This window comes from Pelodiscus sinensis, chromosome 4 (genome assembly GCF_049634645.1).
Source record: "Pelodiscus sinensis isolate JC-2024 chromosome 4, ASM4963464v1, whole genome shotgun sequence".
Classification (NCBI taxonomy): Eukaryota; Metazoa; Chordata; order Testudines; family Trionychidae; genus Pelodiscus; species Pelodiscus sinensis.
This window is the reverse complement of record NC_134714.1, coordinates 100,870,555-100,888,744: the sequence shown is the minus strand read 5'-3', so window position 1 is coordinate 100,888,744 and position 18,190 is coordinate 100,870,555. Positions and strand designations below refer to the sequence as shown.

Here is an 18,190-nt window from a genome sequence, read left to right as displayed (position 1 = left end):
ATTATTGTTGTGTGAACTAGGAACCACTTGCTGAGGGAAAAGGATAAAGCTTGTAAATTGGGAAGCTGGAAACCTGGAAGAAACTGACCTTGTTTCAGGGTTATTTTCCCCTTGTTTTACTGCCAAATTCTTCTTCCTCCTCAGATTTTTAAGGAAGTGAAATAGTTCAGATGCAATCCAAATGCAAGAAATGAACACAGAACCTTCTACAGGCAGTCCCCGATTTACGCGGATCCGACTTATGTCGGATCCGCACTTACAAACGGGGCTTTTCTTGCCCCGGAGCTCACGGGCGGCGGGTCGCCACCCGTGTCCTCTGGGGTGAGAAAAGCTTCTCCCGGTCTCCCTGGTCTGCTGGGGGGGTCCAGCAAAGCCGCTGGACACCCCCCAGCAGACCAGGGACACCCGAGCTTTGCTCGTTTAGCTGCCCAGGCCCACCTGGGCGGCTTTGCTCGGGTCTCCCTGGTCTTCTGGAGGGGAGGGGGTGCAGCTAGTGCGCCCCCCTCCCCCCCAGCAGACCAGGCTTTTGTTGCGGGACGCCTCGGGTAGAGCAGCTGGGGTGCTGCCGGGTTGGTCCTGTGGGAACCTACCGGGCAGCGCCCCAGCTGTTCTGTCCCAGGCTCCAGATTCAGCAGCTGTTGAAACTGATCAGGCTGATTCCAGGAAGCTGGGGGCAGAGCAACTCTGCCTCCGGCTTCCTGTAGTCAGCCCCTGGTCAGTTTCAGTGGCAGCAGCTGAATCTGGAGCCAGTTCCGAGTTACGTACAAATTCAACTTAAGAACAAACCTATAGTCCCTATCTTGTACGTAACCCAGGGACTGCCTGTATTCTGTTTACTTCCTGACAGAGAAACAAGGTTTGGGAAAGCTAGATGTTATAACACATTTCTGATTTGAATCATGGGGAAGAGAAGAATTTGACAGTTAAGAGAGTCTTATGTCACCTGGAGAATGGAAGGAGAGTGTGTTGTGGAACCATGTCATTATTGAAGTGTCTGTTCCTGCCTTTTCCTTCATCCCAACCTTCTAGTTTCCTCATTTCTCCTGTTCCTAATTTCCCACATTCTCCCCACAACTACAGGACAACAGGGTTCATCACCCCACCTTTCAATTCAGAGTATGCTGCTGATCAATATTCTTTTACTAGAGACTTGTGCATGGTAGATCAACTATAATGGAAAAAGAGAGTAGGGCATTTGGACTCTCGTAATGAATGATAAATCATCAGATGAGGGTCCAATCCTCCCTCAGAATAACTCCACTGACTTCACTGGATTTACACCACCTGTGGGGCTAGCACTGAAGGAGAAAGAGAGTGAATTTGTGGCAGGTGGGATGGAGGAAGTGGAAGCCCGGGAAGATGGGGGAGAATTGCGCACAAGAGCTAGCTGTCCAATTCCCAGCCAATTATAGAAATTGTCACAAAACCATGTTTTTCATAGAACCAACTGGGATAATTTTGCACACTCTGAACAATTACTTGGCAGCCACATCTGTAGTGTTCATTTTACAGAACAATGTGAATAACGTCAACTGACACGTCCACTATTTTGAATGTGATTTATCTTCTTGCTTAGTCACTTTCTTCTCTTCTTTGTGTTACATATAAATGTCAATCCTTTTCATGGCTGGCCTGGCTAAAGGCAAGCTTTCCTCACATCCAATGGCAATTTTCTATTCAGCGCCCAATAAATGTTTCTTGCACAGATCGTATTCCATTGCTACAACAGAACCAAGGTGTTTGGCTTCATATTTCTCTCATGACTTTTAGCCATTGAATACAAAATAAGTTTATAGTATGCTTCTATACATACCTGCAGTATGAGAGACTCTTTATCACCTTCTAATCGTGACAGTCGTTCTTGATAGGTTTCATTGTTAGCAGCAGAAAGATGATTCACCTGAGACTGAAGATAATAATATGCTAAGAATTTAATCAAATAATGTAAATGAAAATGTCAAGCAATAATGAACATAACAAACAGCAATATAGAACCAGGGGAGCTGCAATATAGCAATGTAAATGCATATATTATATTGAATTTGATCCTGCAAAGAGTTATCTGTTATGCCATAAGCAGTTTGGTGACTCCTTTTAAGTGCTTCTGAAGCTTAGACAACTTATTTCTAGGGATCAGTACCTCTGCATACCAAAAGGTCAATCAAGAATGACATCCAGGAGAACTTCATGTTACTCCTGAGCTTTGTGCATTTTTTCCAAATATAATGGAACACAAATTGTGTCTTGAACTGGAATCAGTATACCCTCAGCCATTTGTGAGCCTGTAAGATATTACAGGGAGGTCATTTCTTTCTGTTATCCATTTGTTTTCATTTGTCATGCAAACTTCCACTGAAAATATCACATATAGGTTGGAAATTAATAATTACAAATATTAGTGCTGACATGCAAATTGGTGCATTTTCAAAACACATTTTAATAGAACACCCTGGTAGTGCAACCACTGAAAATAAATGTTTACCATTAGACCGAAACATAAAAGAATCCAGCCACCACAGAAAACAGCCCCAACTTTTTGAAGAAAAGCAGCAAATAAACAGAGGCGAGTCTAACTGAACCTCTGGCTTCGAATACCTGGAAACTTCAGAATGTTAAAAATTCATGTTCAGAATCAAACTTTGTATCTTGGGCTCTCCAGTTGAAATGATACAAACTCAGAACCATGAATACTATGTACAGAAGCATTGTGAACTATGTTACTTTGACATCCTTTGTGAATAAGACTTCATATTAATCATAGCTCATGTAGGAAAGTCATTTTAAAAAGTAATCCAAGTGTGTAGTTCACTTTGCAAATAGGTCCCTATGAACAGACTACTGAAAAATACGAAATTTTCTTTTACTATAAATTTATGAAAAATATCTTAAAATGCTTGTAATACAAAACCAGAGTTTAACAATATACAAGTTCAGGCTTTAAAAACACCTCATAGAAATAAATACTTACATAATATTCTTCTAACATGTAAAGACTCCACAGCATTTACTTCAAGTCCTTTGCTTTGTTTTGTCTGTCAAAGTACACCACAAAAAGCTACCTTGTATTTTATAGGCTACAGCTCGGTAGATGCATTTTTTTAGCAACATAATTACTATAAAGCAAATGCAAGGGAAAAATGTGTTCCTTGTTAATGGGTTATTATTACCTTGTTTAGCTAGAAACTTATCAGGAACTACTGTGGCTGTTTAATTAGATTTCTAAAGCAAACTCACTGTGCAGAGCAGATAGGAAAAAAAGCAAATTAGAACACAGCATGAACTGTCATTGTCAGTGACCATGCAATTATGTGCCTTAACAATCAGTAATACGACAATGTCTGCTGTGGTATTGAAAGGAATACTGTTCATTTGCAGAAATTTCACAATCTATACACATCACAATCTACAGAAATAGTACCCATTTCTGTGTCCATTGAAAGTCAACTGTAAAACTCCCTTTGCCTTTAATGGCACAGGAGCAACTCCACGTTAACAATTTTTGAATATTGTGCAGCAAATTGCTATGACGGTAAATACTACATTATGCAACGTCAAAGAAGGGTGACCCTATGGACAAGTCACTGGGGTCAGATCTTCACTGGGTACAAATAAATGCAACTCCATTGATTTCACCATAGGTTGGCCAATTTGCATCTTCAGAGCATACATAAATATATATCCATATATAAATGGAGAGTATAATATTTCCTGTCTTTCACCCTTTGTTTTTTCTATTTCAGCTGGAAGCTCTTGTGGGCAGAAGTGGACTTTTACTATGATCTGGAAAAAGATGTAAACAGTGAGGTGGCAAAACTTCTCAAGAAAGGTAAGTCCAAAGCAGACTGCGAAGAGGTACAAAGGGATCCACAGAACTAACTGGATGACTGGGCAATGAAATGGTAGATGAAATTCAATGCTGATAATGCAAAGTAATGCACATTGAAAAACATAATCCCAAATATACATATAAAATATATTTCTGATGGACTGTAAAATTAACCATTACCACTCACAAAAGAGATTTTTGAGTCTCTCTGGCTAATTCTCTAAAAACATCTACTCAATGTAGAGTAAAAAAAGGAAAAATTGTTGGGAATCATAAGGAAAAGGGATAGATAAGAAGACAAAAAATATCATATTGCCTCTAAATACACTCATGGTATGCACACCTCCTGAATAAAATCATGACAGGTGTGGAGAAGGTAAATAAGGAAATGTTAGTTACTCTCTCTCCTAACACAAGAACTAAGGGTATGTCTACACTACAAAGTTAGTTCGAACTAACTTTCATAGGCGCTACACTAGCGCTTCGTTAGTTCGAATTTAATTCGAACTAATGGAGCGCTTAGTTCGAACAAGGTAATCCTCATTCCACGAGGATTAAGCCTAGTTCGAACTAGCTAGTTCGAATTAAGGGGTGTGTAGCCCCTTAATTCGAACTAGTGGGAGGCTAGCCCTCCCCAGCTTTCCCTGGTGGCCACTCTGGCCAACACCAGGGAAACTCGTCTGCCCCCCTCCCGGCCCCGGACCCCTTAAAGGGGCACGGGCTGGCTACGGTGCCCGTGTCAGGTGCAAGCCTGCCAGCACCCAGCCAGCAGACCATGCACCTGGCACGGATAGAGCCACCCACCCGATGCCCCCCAACCCTCCCCCTCTTCCCGGGACCAGGCTGGCGGCTCCTGGGAGCTTGCCCGGGACCACAAGAGGCGGGCACCCGCCTGGGCTAGTGCAGACATCGTGGACCTTGTCCATGATCTCCGCACTAGGTGTAGGAAAGTGGCCGGCTTGGGCAGGATAGCTGCCAGCCTTGCCACCCAGGAGCAGGTGTGCAAAAGAATCAAGGGGGTCCACTGAGACCCCCGACCCTGAGCCCTGAGCTTACAATAGCCATCCTGGGTCAGACCAAAGGTCCATCTAGCCCAGTAGCCTGTCTGCCAACAGCGGCCAACCCTAGCGACCCTGGAGGGGATGGACCGAAGACAGTGACCAAGCCATTTGTCTCATGCCATCCCTCTCCAGCCTTCCACAAACCTTGGGCAGGGACACCACTCCTACCCCCTGGCTAATACCACTCCATGGACCCAACCTCCATGACTTTATCTCACTTCCCTTTAAACTCTGTTCTAGTTCTAGCCTTCACAGCCTGCTGCAGCAAGGAGTTCCACAGGTTGACTCTTTGCTTTGTGAAGAACAACTTTCTGTTACTAGTTTGAAGCCTGCTACCCATTCCTTTCCTTTGGTGTCCTCTAGTCCTTCTTTATGGGAACTAATGAAGAACTTTTCTGTATGCACCGTCTCCACCCAATTCCTGCCTTTAGAGACCTCTATCCTGTCCCCCCTCCGTCTCCTCTTTTCTAAGCTGAAAAGTCCCAGTCTCTTTAGCCTCTCTTCATATGGGACCTGTTCCCAACCCCTGATCATTTTAGTTGCACTCCCCTCTCCCAGCCTCTCTCTTCCCCTCTCCCACCTCCTTTTCCCAGTCTCCCCCAGTTTTGTTCAATAAAGACAGATTCCATTTTGGAAGACACGTTATCTTTATTTTTTACATCAAGAAGAGGGGCTAGGAAAGGGTAAGTGGAAGGAGGTGAGGGAGGAATGGGGCACGAGCCCCCGATGGGGAGGACTGGGCTGGCTCTGTGGGCTTCTGGGGGTGGAAGCTCTCCTGCAGCCCCCCAATTGCCCCCTCTCCGCAGATGGCAGCCTGCGATAAGTGCAGCCGGTCTGATGGCCGAGTGCTGTGATGTGCCCAGTGTGGCACTCAGGGCACTCCAAGCCAGGACTTCTTTGCAAGCGGGGCACCCCTGAGAACTGTCTGTCCGGGGTGGGGGTCGGGACCCTTTAAGCACAGCCCTCGGCTAGCCTGAGACAGCATCTCCACGCTCTAAGTCCTCCTCTGATGCCCTGCCGGCACTGCTTCCGGCCATCCTTAACCCCGCTTCAGGGTCCACTTAATGTGGACGCGCTAGTTCGAATTAGCAAAACGCTAATTCGAACTAGTTTTTAGTTCTAGATGCGTTAGTTCGAATTAGCGCTGTAGTGTAGACATACCCTAAGTGTCACCAAATGAAGTGAACAGGCAGTAGGTTTAGAACAATCCAAAGGAAGTACTTCCTCATACAACACATAATCAACCTGTAGAACCAGAGGATGTTGGGAAGGCCAAGACTATAACAGGATTAAAAAAAGAGGTTAGTGAGTGCATGGATCCATCGAGAGCTATTAGTCAGGATGTGCAGGGATTGAAAACCAGGCTCTGAAGTGTCCCCAGCCTGTGTTCACCAGAAGCTGGGAATGGGCGAGGGGAGGGATCACTTGATGCTTGCCTGTTCTATTCATTCCTCTGAAGCAGGTGGCATCGGCCACTGTCAGAGAACAGACTACTGTACTAGACGGGCTGTACTCGTGTGGCTACTCTTATAAACAGGATGAAGGGAGGGAATGCCTGTGATTTTACCAAACACATCACCTCTTCTCCCTTCCTGTCCCTGTGGCTGAAAGCAGCTTGTCCCTTCCTGCCCAGAAACTGTCAGAAGGCACTAATACCCACAGGCTGCTGCTGGCCACCACCACAACCCAGCTGCCTCTTGTCCTCCAGTTACAGTGTGGATAGGAAGGGGCTAAGCCCTAAGAATGTACTGCTCACCATGGGCCCAGGCAACATGACTACAGGGGCTTCAGCTAGAGAGGCGCCTCAGCAAGGGAGAGTGCCTAGGGGATGGAGCAGACCCATGGTCCCTGAGGGCACAACCCGGGCAGAAGTAAGGGAATCCATTTTGAAGCACTTGGAAGAGGGGAAAGTGATCAGGAATAGTCAACATGGATTCACCAAGGGCAAGTCGTGCCTGACCAATCTGATTAGCTTCTATGATGAGGTAACTGGCTCTGTGGATATGGGGAAGTCAGTGGATGTTATATACCTTGATTTTAGCAAAGCTTTTGATACGGTTTCCCACAGTATTCTTGCCAGCAAGTTAAAGAAGGCTGGATTGGATACATGAACTGTAAGGTGGATGGCAAACTGGCTAAATCACCAGGCTTAATGGGTAGTGATCAACGGCTCAATATCTGGCAGGCAGTAGGTTAGTGGATTGCCCCAAGGATCAGTTTTAGGGCTGGTTTGGTTCAACATCTTTATTATTTGGATGAGGGGATGTATTTCACTTTCAGCAAGTTCCCAAATGACATGAACCTAGGGTTGAGGTAGATTTTCTGGAGTGCAGGGATATGGTGCAGAGTGCCCTAGAGAAATTGGAGGATTGGGCAAAAAGAAATCTGATGAGGTTCAACAAGGACAAGTGCAGATTCCTGCCCTTGGGATGGAAGAATCCCAAGCATTGTTACTGGCTGGGGACCAACTGGCTAAGCAGCAGTTCTGCAGAAAAGGACCTGGGGATTACAGTGGCTGAGAAGCTGGATACGAGTCAACAGTGTGCCCTTGTAGCAAAGAAATTTAATGGCATATTAGGGTACTTCTAGACTACAGGGCTCCATCGACAGAGCCATGAAAAATAGTTTATGCAGCATAGTCAAAGAAGCGGGGATTTAAATAATCCTCGCTTCATTAAAATAAAATTGGCTGCAGCACTGTGCCAACGATCAGCTGATCCCGCACACTGCAGCAGTCTAGACATGGCGCAGTCAACAAGGGAAGTCTTTGTCAATTGCTCCAGTAAACCTTGTTTCACTACATTTTCAAACACATAATAGCTCAGCATGGATACAAAATTTGCATCTGAATCTACATTTGTATTCGCAGAAAGGTTCAGTGGATATCTGAGCCCGTATCTGCTGGTGTAGATACCTGTGGATATAAAGTGAATATCCGCAGATTTGCAGGACTCTACAAAGATGGGCAGAGTTGCAGGGTGCTGTGCAGCTTTGACTTCCGAGGGTCCTCCAGATCTCACAGAACTATTAATATATAAGGCTTTCTGGAAGGTCTCCTCCTTTTCTTATTTTTTCAGTTTATCTTTGAAAACATCCCCTGATCATCACCTTCCCTGCACATCTCATCAATTGTCTATTTTCAACCCTTCATTTAAAAAACAAATACAACAGATGTCAAAAGTGCATAGGTCCAGGGTACATGGATCAATCCAGTTGTTAGGATTTTTTTACAGAGCTATAATGGAAACAAAAAATTTCAATAAGTACCCAAGAGATGTCCCTGTATGTCCAGTAGGGATATCCCCTTGCCTGAGAGGTTGCATGACCTCTGACATACTGCTAGCTAGCCTGCTTTTTATCTTACAGACTCACTTAGTGCAGGGACCTTTGACCTAATTCCTAACATTAAAAATACTTACTTCCCTCCATCATCATGGGGTTCAGGGACCTGATGGACAATTTCCCACAACAGGACCCATGGCCACAACAACACGATGGGAGAAACTCCCTTGTAACAGATGCTGTACCCTAGGAGCATCATTCACATCTCTACATGGAGCAGGATAAGCCACAGGTGAAGAGATAAAGAGGAGGAGCCTAGCATTCTTCCAGCTTACTATAAATCCTGTACAGTTCATATCCGGAAACAATTCATTTTGATAATTAATTGCATTTTCATTATGTGCCTCATCCTGAGCATCAAGTTATAATCCTCACTGCAAATTCACTTATGGGGGACAATGCATACATCCCACTGGTCCACCCAAAACCCTGCTTTGAGGAGCCCATAGTTTCCCACAGTCTCTCTCCTGGTCACTTTTACCTGGGTGTGAATTTCTCCCTTGGAATTTACAGTTTAATTTTAGAGTAGCTTTAGAGAAGTGAACACTAATTCTGTTTAGTTTTCAAAGCTTTGGCATTTGATCATGTTGTGCATTTTTTCTAGAAGTATTGTGGCCTACTCGGCTTCCCAGAACATGTAATTCCTTTCTAGAATGTCTGACACTTCATTTTGCAAGAAGAGCCACATCTATGCTTCCAATGTTACAAGCATCCCTAGGAACTAATCTTCTTTGGCGAGGTATGTGGGCTCAAAGCTGGGAAAATAAAATAAGAGGTTTTTTTGTTTTTGTTAGCTTTCTTAGTTGCTGATAACATTCTCATTTTGATCATTGAGTCACAGATGATAAAGATAGTTGTACTTTCAAGAGTTGTACAGGATTCTTAAGAAGAAGGCTCTCTTGTAATTTTTCAAACCTCCATTTAGTTTTATCTCAGTCAGACAGGCAAGATTTTAGGGGGAAAGGAGAGCTATTGAAGGGGAGGGAAACAGAAAAGTGGTTCTAGATTTCAAGATTTGTACAAGAAATGCTTCTACCAGAAAAGTGAGATTGTGTTCATGACCAAAGAGAAGATGAATTTTGCACCATATGCACTTATTACTGTTGATTTTGCCCCTTTGCTACTTTTTTTAGGAAACATGACAGTGATCATTTATGTTCAGGGGAAAGATTTTACAGGCTCAAAGAATTAAATGAATGTCATTGCATTTTTTGCCATGCCTAATTTTTCATGAAACACAAACAGAATTCACAAACGTAACTGAAGAGTCAGCAGTCTAGAAGATGATCAGCATCATATCAGATATCCAAATTGCTGCACCCATTTTTATCAATGGTAAAGCTGTCCAGTGTTATCTGCCTTCTTGTATGCTTGTGAAACATCCCCAAATGCAAATGTATTATTCAATATCCATGTAAAAGCTAGTGAATCAGTCTCATGTAAGCAAGAAAATACCTGCTTTTTTCACAGGTCAGCGAGTGAGTGAGCTGTTATCTGTACTTGTGAGATAAGTGCCACAAGATGACCTATTCAATAACATTAATAGATTGATATATAGAACACGATAAAACAATGTACAGCCAGTCCCCGAGTTACGAATGCATTATGGACCAAACGCTTGGCCGTAACTCGGGAGGGTCGTAACTCGGAACCCATTGAGTTACATTGCGACTGCGCTGTTCATAAGCACGGATTGCGTTTGTAACTCAGAGCCCGCATTTATGACCGCTTTGGTCGTAAGTGTGGATGGTCATAAGTCGAGATGGCTGTAAGTTGGGGACCAGCTGTAGATTGTTGGAATACTTTCTGCAGTTGTAAAAGTGGAGTACTTTGTTTCCTCTCTGAGGGTACGTCTACACTACAGCGCTAGTTCGAACTAACTTAGTTCGAATTAGTTAATTCGAACTAAGCTAGTTCGAACTAGCGCATCTAGAACTAAAAACTAGTTCGAACTAGCGTTTTGCTAGTTCGAACTAGCGCGTCCACACTGATTGGACGCAGGGGGGCATTTAAGGGCAGCTGAAACCGGTTCTGGCAGGGCATCAGGTCAGCAGTTGCTTTGTGTGGCTGCTGTCTGAGGCTATCTGAGGCTCGTGCTTAAAGGGACCCCCCCTGGACAGCCGGTTCTCAGCTTTTCCTGCTTGCTTGCCAACCTCGCCGAGGGACAGCAAAGCGTCGGTCTCTGTGCCCGTCTGTGTCGGTGCTTCCCTTCGGGGGGGACCGCCGCAGGTGGCAACATGGAGCCACGGCTCGCCCTGCACCTTCTGGTGCACGTTCTGGACTTGCTGCTGCAAGCCTGCCAGCAATGGCTCGAGGCTGCCTGGCACCACCTGGGGAACGTCAGCCCCCTGCCTCTCCGCCTGGCCGCCCTGGGGGCCGTGGAGGAGCCGCGGCGGCGCCCCGGCACCGGCGTGCCCCGCCGCATCTGGCGTCTGGACACCAGCAGCGACTGGTGGGACCGCATCGTCCTGGAGCGCTGGGACGACCGACAGTGGACCCAGAACTTTAGGATGAGGAGGGACACCTTCCTGGAGCTCTGCGAGTGGCTCGCCCCTGCCCTGCAAAGAAGGGACACTCGCATGAGGCCCGCCATCCCCCTCCAGAAGCGGGTGGCCATCGCCCTCTGGAAGCTCTCCACGCCGGACAGCTACCGATCCGTCGGGAACCAGTTCGGCGTGGGGAGATCCACTGTCGGAGCAGTGCTCATGCAGGTACGGCGCTCGTCGGCCACCGAGCCGGGGGGGAGGGGGGCTGCGAGGAGGGGATGGGCCGCCCCAGGGACAAAGGGGGGGGCGGGAGGAGGCGAAAGCGCCCCGCACCGGAGGGGTCGGGCTGTCCCGGCCGTACTACACGCCGCCAGGGGGGTTGCTTCCGGGAGTGGGGCGCGGGGCACTGCCAGGGCACGCACGCTCCCAGCCACCCGGGCGCCCCACTGATTGACGCTTTGCTGTGTCTCTCTCCGCAGGTGGTCAAGGCCATCAATCGGGTGCTGCTCCGCAGGGTGGTCCGCCTCGCCGACCCGGATGCCGTCATCCGGGGATTCGGCGCCCTCGGCTTCCCCAACTGCGGGGGGGCCATCGACGGGACGCACATCCCCATCCGTGCCCCGGAACACCAGGCGTCCCGGTACGTGAACCGCAAGGGGTACTTCTCCGTCATCCTGCAGGCCGTGTGTGACCACCGGGGACAGTTGACGGACATAAATGTGGGCTGGTCCGGCAAAGCACACGACGCCCGGGTGTACCGGAACTCCTCCGTGTGCCAGCGGCTGCAGGACGGGACCTTCTTCCCCGACCGCCACATCAGGGTCGGGGACGTGGACATGCCCGTCTGCCTGGTGGGGGATGCCGCCTACCCACTGCAGCCCTGGCTCATGAAGCCCTACACGGGACACCTCAATCCCTCCCGCCAGGCCTTCAATAACAGGCTGAGCAGGGCCCGCATCGTGGTGGAGGGGGCCTTCGGGCGACTGAAAGCCCGCTTTCGATGCCTCCTCACCCGTCTGGACCTGGCCGAGCACAACATCCCTCCCGTGGTGGCGGCATGTTGTGTGCTCCACAATTTGTGTGAGCGGAAGGGGGAGGCTTTCTTGCCAGCCTGGATGGCTGAGGCTGACCGCATGGCTGGACACTACGGTCAGCCCCGCACCGCCGCCGTCCGGGAAGCCCAGCGGGGGGCCATCCGGATCCGGGAAGCCCTGCGGGAGAGCTTCCAGGTGGAGGAGGAGGAGGACTGACCTCTCCCTGCATGCCCCACCGGGGCCTTCTTCCACCCTACCCCCCCCTTCCCCTTTCCCCTCCCTACCTACTGTCAAATAAAGACACCTGTTTTTCCAACAAAAACGTCTGTTTATTTCACAGAACTGGGGTGGGGGAGGGAGGAATGAAGGTGGGAGAAGGGAGGGGGAAACCTGGGACGAGGGAGCTGGAAGGGGAGGGGAGGGAAGGGAGGAAGGGAAAGGAAAGCTCAGGGGTGGGAGTCTGGGTGCCTCTCCCGTCTCGCCACACTGCGGGTCCGGGGGCGTCGGTGGGGAATGGTTGTGGAGGGGGGGGCAGAGAGGACAGGGGGTGTGGAGGAAGCAGGAGCGGAAGCAGGAGGAGCAGGAGGAGCAGGGGGAGCAAGAGGGGGAGCAGGGGGAGCAAGAGGGGGAGCAAGAGGGGGAGCAGGGGGAGGAGGAAATGGAAAGCGGTCTAGCAGGCTCTGGAGGTGGCCTCGCAGGGCACGGCCCTGCTCCTCCAGGGCCTCCAGACTCCTCTGGCGCAGCCTGAGGTCCTCCTGGACCCAGTGGTCCTGGAGACGGAGCTGTCGGTCCAGGAACCGGAGATGCCGCCTCTGGTAGTCCTCCTGGTTCCTGGCTGTCCTGCTTGCCCGGGCGCGGGCGGCTGCTGCAGGCGGTGTGGTGCGCCCTGCAGTCCCCGGTGCTGCAGCTGTGGTGCAAGAAGACCAGCGGTCAATGACCCCAGGGGCCCAGGTGTGTGAAACCCAGCTCCCCTCTGCAAGGCCAGGGCCCCTGCAGGATCCCCAGCTGCTGCTCCGTGGTGGGCAAGGCCCAGGCGCACGGTCCCGGGGCTCCCTCTCGCCCCAGCCCCCCGTACACATAAGGGGAACACGAGGGTACTCACAGGTGGACGCCTCCCCGGCCTCTGATGATGCAGGCGAGCGGCTCTGTGGGGTGCCTCGGGGGTCCCGGGTCCTGGGAAGGCTGGCAGCAGGCTCCTGGCTCTCAGAGCCCTCTTGCTCCTCCTCGGTGTCCAGGAGCGGTCCCTCTGCCCCGGGGTCAATCACGTCCCGGGGGGCAGGGACGGCATGAGCCCCCAGGAGGCGGTCCAGGGCGTGGAAGTGGGGGCAGGCCTCCGGGTCAGCCCCTGGCAGGCAGGCCCGGGAGTAGGACTGCCGCAAGTCTTTAATCTTGCAGCGCACCTGCTCCCGGCTGCGCTGGTGGCCCCTGGCGGCCAGGCTGGCAGCCATGCGTCCATAGACGGCCGCATTCCGGTGGCTAGTGCGGAGATCGTGGACATTGGAGGCTTCCCCCCAAACCTCGATGAGGTCCACGATCTCCGCACTTGACCAGGCGGGCGCCCGCCTTTTGCGCCCCCGGGCAGGCTCCTGGGAGCCGCCAGGCTGGTCGTGGGGAGCAGTGGAGGGCTGGGAGCCCTCGGATGGCTGGCTCATTGTGTGGCAGGTGCAGGCTGTGCAGGCACGGGTGCTGGCAGCCTTGCAACTGGCACAAAGTGAGTAGCCAGCCCATGGCCCTTTAAGGGCTCCGGGGCCGGGAGGGGGGCAATAGAGTTTCCCTGGTGTTGGCCAGAGTGGCCACCAGGGAAACCTGGGAAGCCTTAGCCTCCCACTAGTTCGAACTAAAGGGCTACACAGCCCTTAGTTCGAACTAGCTAGTTCGAACTAGGCGTTAGTCCTCGTAAAATGAGGTTTACCTAGTTCGAACTAAGCGCTCCGTTAGTTCGAATTAAGTTCGAACTAACGGAGCGCTAGTGTAGCGCATAGGAAAGTTAGTTCGAACTAACGTCCGTTAGTTCGAACTAACTTTCTAGTGTAGACATACCCTAAGGGTGCATCTACACAGCACATTAATTTTGGAATAACAATGTGAATTGTTATTCCATGAGGAATATCGCCCATTCTGAAATAGCTATTTCAGAATAGGGTATGTGTAGATGCAGCGGTTGGAGCTATTTTGAAATAAGGGGCCTCCAGGAAATCCCACAGGTGTCCTGGTGGCCATTCTGTCCATACTCAATAGGACTCTATAATTCCTCTTCTCATGCAGTCCTTAAAGCTGCAGCCACAGGGGAAAGGGCTTGTGGCAGAAAGCTGGCCCAGACAGCCTACAGCAACTCTGCTGCTGCCACACCAACTGACTGGGCCAGCAGGAGCAACCCTCAAGCTCCCCAAGAACCCTCCACCACTCACTCCCAGGGAGCAGTCTGACAGCTCCCAGAAGCTTGCCAGGCATCATAAGAGGCATGCGCCGTCTTGGTCTTGGGTGGAGATCCAGGGGTGAATCGACGTGTGGGGCAAGGAGGAAAATCTCTAGGCTCTCCAGAACTGACAACGCAATGCTGAAATCTATGGCCACGTGGCTGACATCCTGGCCTCAAAGGGCTGCGTCTGGACTCAGGAGCTGGTCTAGATGAAAGTAAAGGCGCAATGCCAGGCATATGACAGGATGAAGGAGTGCAGCTTCTGCCCCTATTATCAGGACCTGCACCATCCTGGGGGTGGCACAGTCCCTTTCCCATGTCTGGTGGTCGACTCAGGGCTGGACCAGGTCCAGGAGTATTTGCCACTCATACACCTTGACCCCCTCTCCTCCAGTGGCCAGGGACACAAGTCCTCTTCCCTTGGACACCACCACTGATGGATCCGGCCTGTGCACAGCATCAAGGCAAGCCCAGCCAGCTCAAGGCCCCCCTTCCACCCACATGATCCCAGTGTGGCTGGCAACTTCCCATGCCTGCTTGTTCCCAGGACATGGGGGTGGTGAGGCTCCTCACTCCTGTGGACATCTGGATCTCTGTAGGAAAGGGCCCGCTGTCCAGACTGCAGATGGCCTTGCTCCCAGGACATCACCATCTGACCTGAGACGTGTCGGTCTCAGCTCACACATGAGGGCAAAGCCTCAGGGACAGTGTCTCCAGGGATGACTGACCACCTCTCTTTATTGTCCCCAGCCAGACCAGCTGTGAGAGGGGCAGGTAACACCACTCAGGGCAGTCGCCCGACACCAGGGGACCTGCAGGCACCGGAGGATGCGGGAGGAACTGCTGCAGGAGCACATCTCTGTGCTCCGGGCCCGGCATGAGACACTGGACCAGAGGCTCCGGGAGGATGTGCAATTGCAGAGAGACCTTCAGGGAGTTGATGTAGCAGGGATGCACCATGTGCACAATCATCCAGTCTCTCTTCACTGCAACAGAGCCAGTTCCTGCTCCTGCTGCTGCTCCTGCTGCCGCTCTTGCCCCAGCCCCACCTCCTGGTCCTGCCATACCACTGCAGGGCATCATGAGCCAGGGCAAGAGAGGGTAGGTCATGTCCCACACAATACAGAGCGGCATGTCTATGTTCCTGACCCTGATGATGTGGTTGGGGAAGAAAGTGCCAGCCTCCAGCTTCTGGAAGACTCTTGAGTTTTGGAACATGCGACACATAGATGTTGATGAACTGCCCGCAGTAGTTGAGGGCCTGCAGGACCATGGAGAAGTACCCCTTGTGGTTCATATAGACAGATGCCTGGTGATCAGGGGCCCAGATGGGGATGTGGGTGCCGTTAATAAGCTTGCCGCAGTTGGGGAAGCAAATGTTGGCAAAGCTGGAAGCGATGATGTCTGCATCACCAAGGTTGATGACCCTGCACAGCAGGATGGTGGTCGTGGCCTTCACCACCTGTTAAAGGAGAAACAGAGAATCACTGGGGTGCCAGAGCCCACGGGAGGTCCCCTCCTCCACCTCCCCTCCCCCATATAGACCAGGAGCAACCCCCTACGTAGCCCATTTCCCAGCAGAGCTGTGTGAGGGCAGGACTGAAAAACTGCCTGGGGAAGTGGGCTTCCCCACCTCTACCCCCAACGGCCGCTTTCCCTTGGGTACCCCCTTCCAGCAGTTCAGCCCCAGAACTTTAGCACAAAAGCTCCATACCTGCATGATGAAGGCCCTGATGGTCGACTTCCCCATGCTGAACTGGTTCCCAAAGGATCGCTGTCCAGTATGGTGAGCTTCCAAAAAGTGACAGTGTCCCGCTTCTTCAGGGTGATGGGGGTGGCATGTGTGTTTCCCATCATGTAAGGGCAGGGGTGAGTCAGGCACACAACTCCAGGAAGGTCTCCTTCCTCATGAAGAAATTCTGGAGCCACTGCTGGTCGTCCCACCGCTCCATGATGAGCTGGTCCCACCAGTAGGAACTTGTGTCCAGCCACCAGAACTGTGCTCCCAGACAGATGGGGAGGGTCTCCTCAATCAGCTGGGAGTTGCCTTCCAGCAGGGTCAGGAGGGCAGCCTGCAGAAACTGCAGCACAATAGATGAGGGCTCCATGGAGTAACTGCATCCTTATGCCCCGATGCCTTACCTGGAGTGGTTCCAGGTGGCCTTAAATGCGATTCAGCATCCAATCAGTATGGGCGCTCTATTTTGAAATAGCTAAGCATGCAGCATTTGCTTTGTTGACAAGAGAGCTCTGACAAAGACATATTCAAAATACAGAAAGTATATACAAAGTAATAAAATTCAGAATGGGACAATCTATGGTTTCCTTGTGTGTGCTAAATTTTAGCTTCAGGAAGCTTTATCAAGCTGCTCAAAATGAGCTTGACAGTTTGGTCAGTACACTGAAGCACAGTAATTCGGCACTAATTCTACAGAAGCCATACTGAAACAATAATAAAGCATTTAGATCAGCGGTTCTCAAACTTTTTTCGCAAGGCATCCAAAGCTTAATAGAGAGTTCTCCTTCCATAGTCATAGTTCCCCTTCCATTTGCAATCACATGAACCATCTCCAGGTCCACAGAGAATTGAATAAGTCCCCTATGGCCACTATGGCAATTGCATGCATAGACAAAATAATCTTAAGGATGTGCTTAATGTATTCTTTCTTGTATTGCCATTTTGCAACTGAAAACAAAGACGCAGAGTCAGCAGTGTGTGACCAACCAGTTTTCCACTGACTTCCATCAGTCCATGGCCCACAGCCCGAGAAACTATGTTTTGTCATTTGCATCCAGACTGAAGAAAGAGATCACCTCATCTCATCTCATCTCATCTCATCTCATCTCATCTCATCTCATCTCATCTCATCCTCCCTTTTTTCTGTATCAGTCTATTGTGGGGTCAAGGCTATCAAGAGAAATATGCAATTCTTATCTCTTTATCTCTGTTTTGCGACACATCCAGGTCACTACTTCTGTTCCACAATTGCATAACCATGGGCACAGTGAATTATTATTTGGGAGATACTTGTAGATATTATTTGAATCTCCTACTACAATTGGAATGCAAATCCAAACCATTAATATTTTAGAGCTTTTAGTATAAGAACTTTGCAGAGTTGCTAGATACACGGTTCTTCTTCCTGTTCCTATGACCTATGACCTATGAAGCCAGGCTTCATGAACTGGGCTTGTTTAGTTTGGAAAAAAGAAGATTAAGGGGGGACATGATAGCGGTTTTCAAATATCTAAAAGGGTGTCACAAGGAGGAAGGCGAAAATTTGTTCCTCTTGGTTTCTGAGGACAGGACAAGGAGTAATGGGCTTAAAGTGCAGCAGGGGAGGTTTAGATTGGACATTAGGAAAAAATTCCTAACTGTCAGGGTGGTCAAATATTGGAATAAATTGCCAAGGGAGGTGGTGGAATCTCCCTCTCTGGAGATATTTAAGAACAGGTTAGATAGACATCTGTCAGGGATGGTGTAGACGGAGCTTGATCCTGCCTTGAGGGCGGGGGGCTGGACTCGATGACCTCTCGAGGTCCCTTCCAGTCCTATTATTCTATGATTCTATGATTCTATGATTCACCTGGATGCAATGAAACAAGCAGTGCTGTTGCTATGCTTCAAAGGTGAAAGCACTCCATGGAGCCACAGGGTCAGCAGGAGACTCAAGCATGAAGCCCAGGACCATTGGGGGAGTCCCCAGCTGACCCCAGGCTCCATGTGGTGCTACCACTTTGAAACGCTGTGGGCAGCCTGGGCCAGTGGGCCACACATGGCATTTCAAAGCAGCAGCACCATGTGGAGCCCGGGGTCTGGCCCCAGGTTCCATGCAGTGCTGCCACTTTGAAGCACCCCGTTTCCTTTCCCCCACCCCTTGCTGCCTCTTTTTGATAGAGGCAGCAGGGGGCAGGAAGCAACTATTCAACTAGCCTGTTGACTATCCAATAAGCATTTGCTTATTGGATAGTCGATTAGTCGTTCACATCCCTAGTTCATATTAGAGAGAAGTATCCTTTGA

At 49.9% G+C, this 18,190-nt stretch overlaps 2 protein-coding genes across 14 annotated transcripts in view; both read right to left on the bottom strand.

The window, feature by feature from the left end:
- Positions 1-18,190, bottom strand: part of PPFIBP2 (PPFIB scaffold protein 2) — a 247,702-nt gene that overhangs the window by 97,424 nt on the left and 132,088 nt on the right. For 12 of the 13 annotated variants that reach the window (XM_075927828.1, XM_075927829.1, XM_075927826.1 and 9 more), the window contains one exon: positions 1,814-1,906. In XM_075927828.1, coding sequence (XP_075783943.1) covers positions 1,814-1,906 — 93 coding nt within the window. Of the gene's footprint in view, positions 1-1,813; positions 1,907-2,968; positions 3,002-18,190 lie in introns of those variants that run through there. The other variant, XM_075927835.1, reaches the window with a different exon arrangement.
- On the bottom strand, positions 12,025-13,734 carry LOC142829190 (uncharacterized). Its single transcript, XM_075927843.1, has 2 exons — positions 12,852-13,734; positions 12,025-12,656 (listed from the first exon to the last, which is right to left on the bottom strand). Exons 1-2 carry the CDS (start codon positions 13,399-13,401, stop codon positions 12,196-12,198), a joined length of 1,011 nt encoding a protein of 336 aa, XP_075783958.1. The 5' UTR covers positions 13,402-13,734; the 3' UTR covers positions 12,025-12,195.

What these genes read in the sequence shown, in the direction of transcription:
- LOC142829190 (XM_075927843.1), bottom strand. Translation starts at nt 13,401, where the DNA reads ATGAGCCAGCCATCCGAGGGCTCCCAGCCCTCCACTGCTCCCCACGAC. An exon ending in GGCCGGGGAGGCGTCCACCT is followed by an intron (nt 12,657 to 12,851) that starts GTGAGTACCCTC and finishes CTTGCACCACAG; the next exon opens with CTGCAGCACCGGGGACTGCA.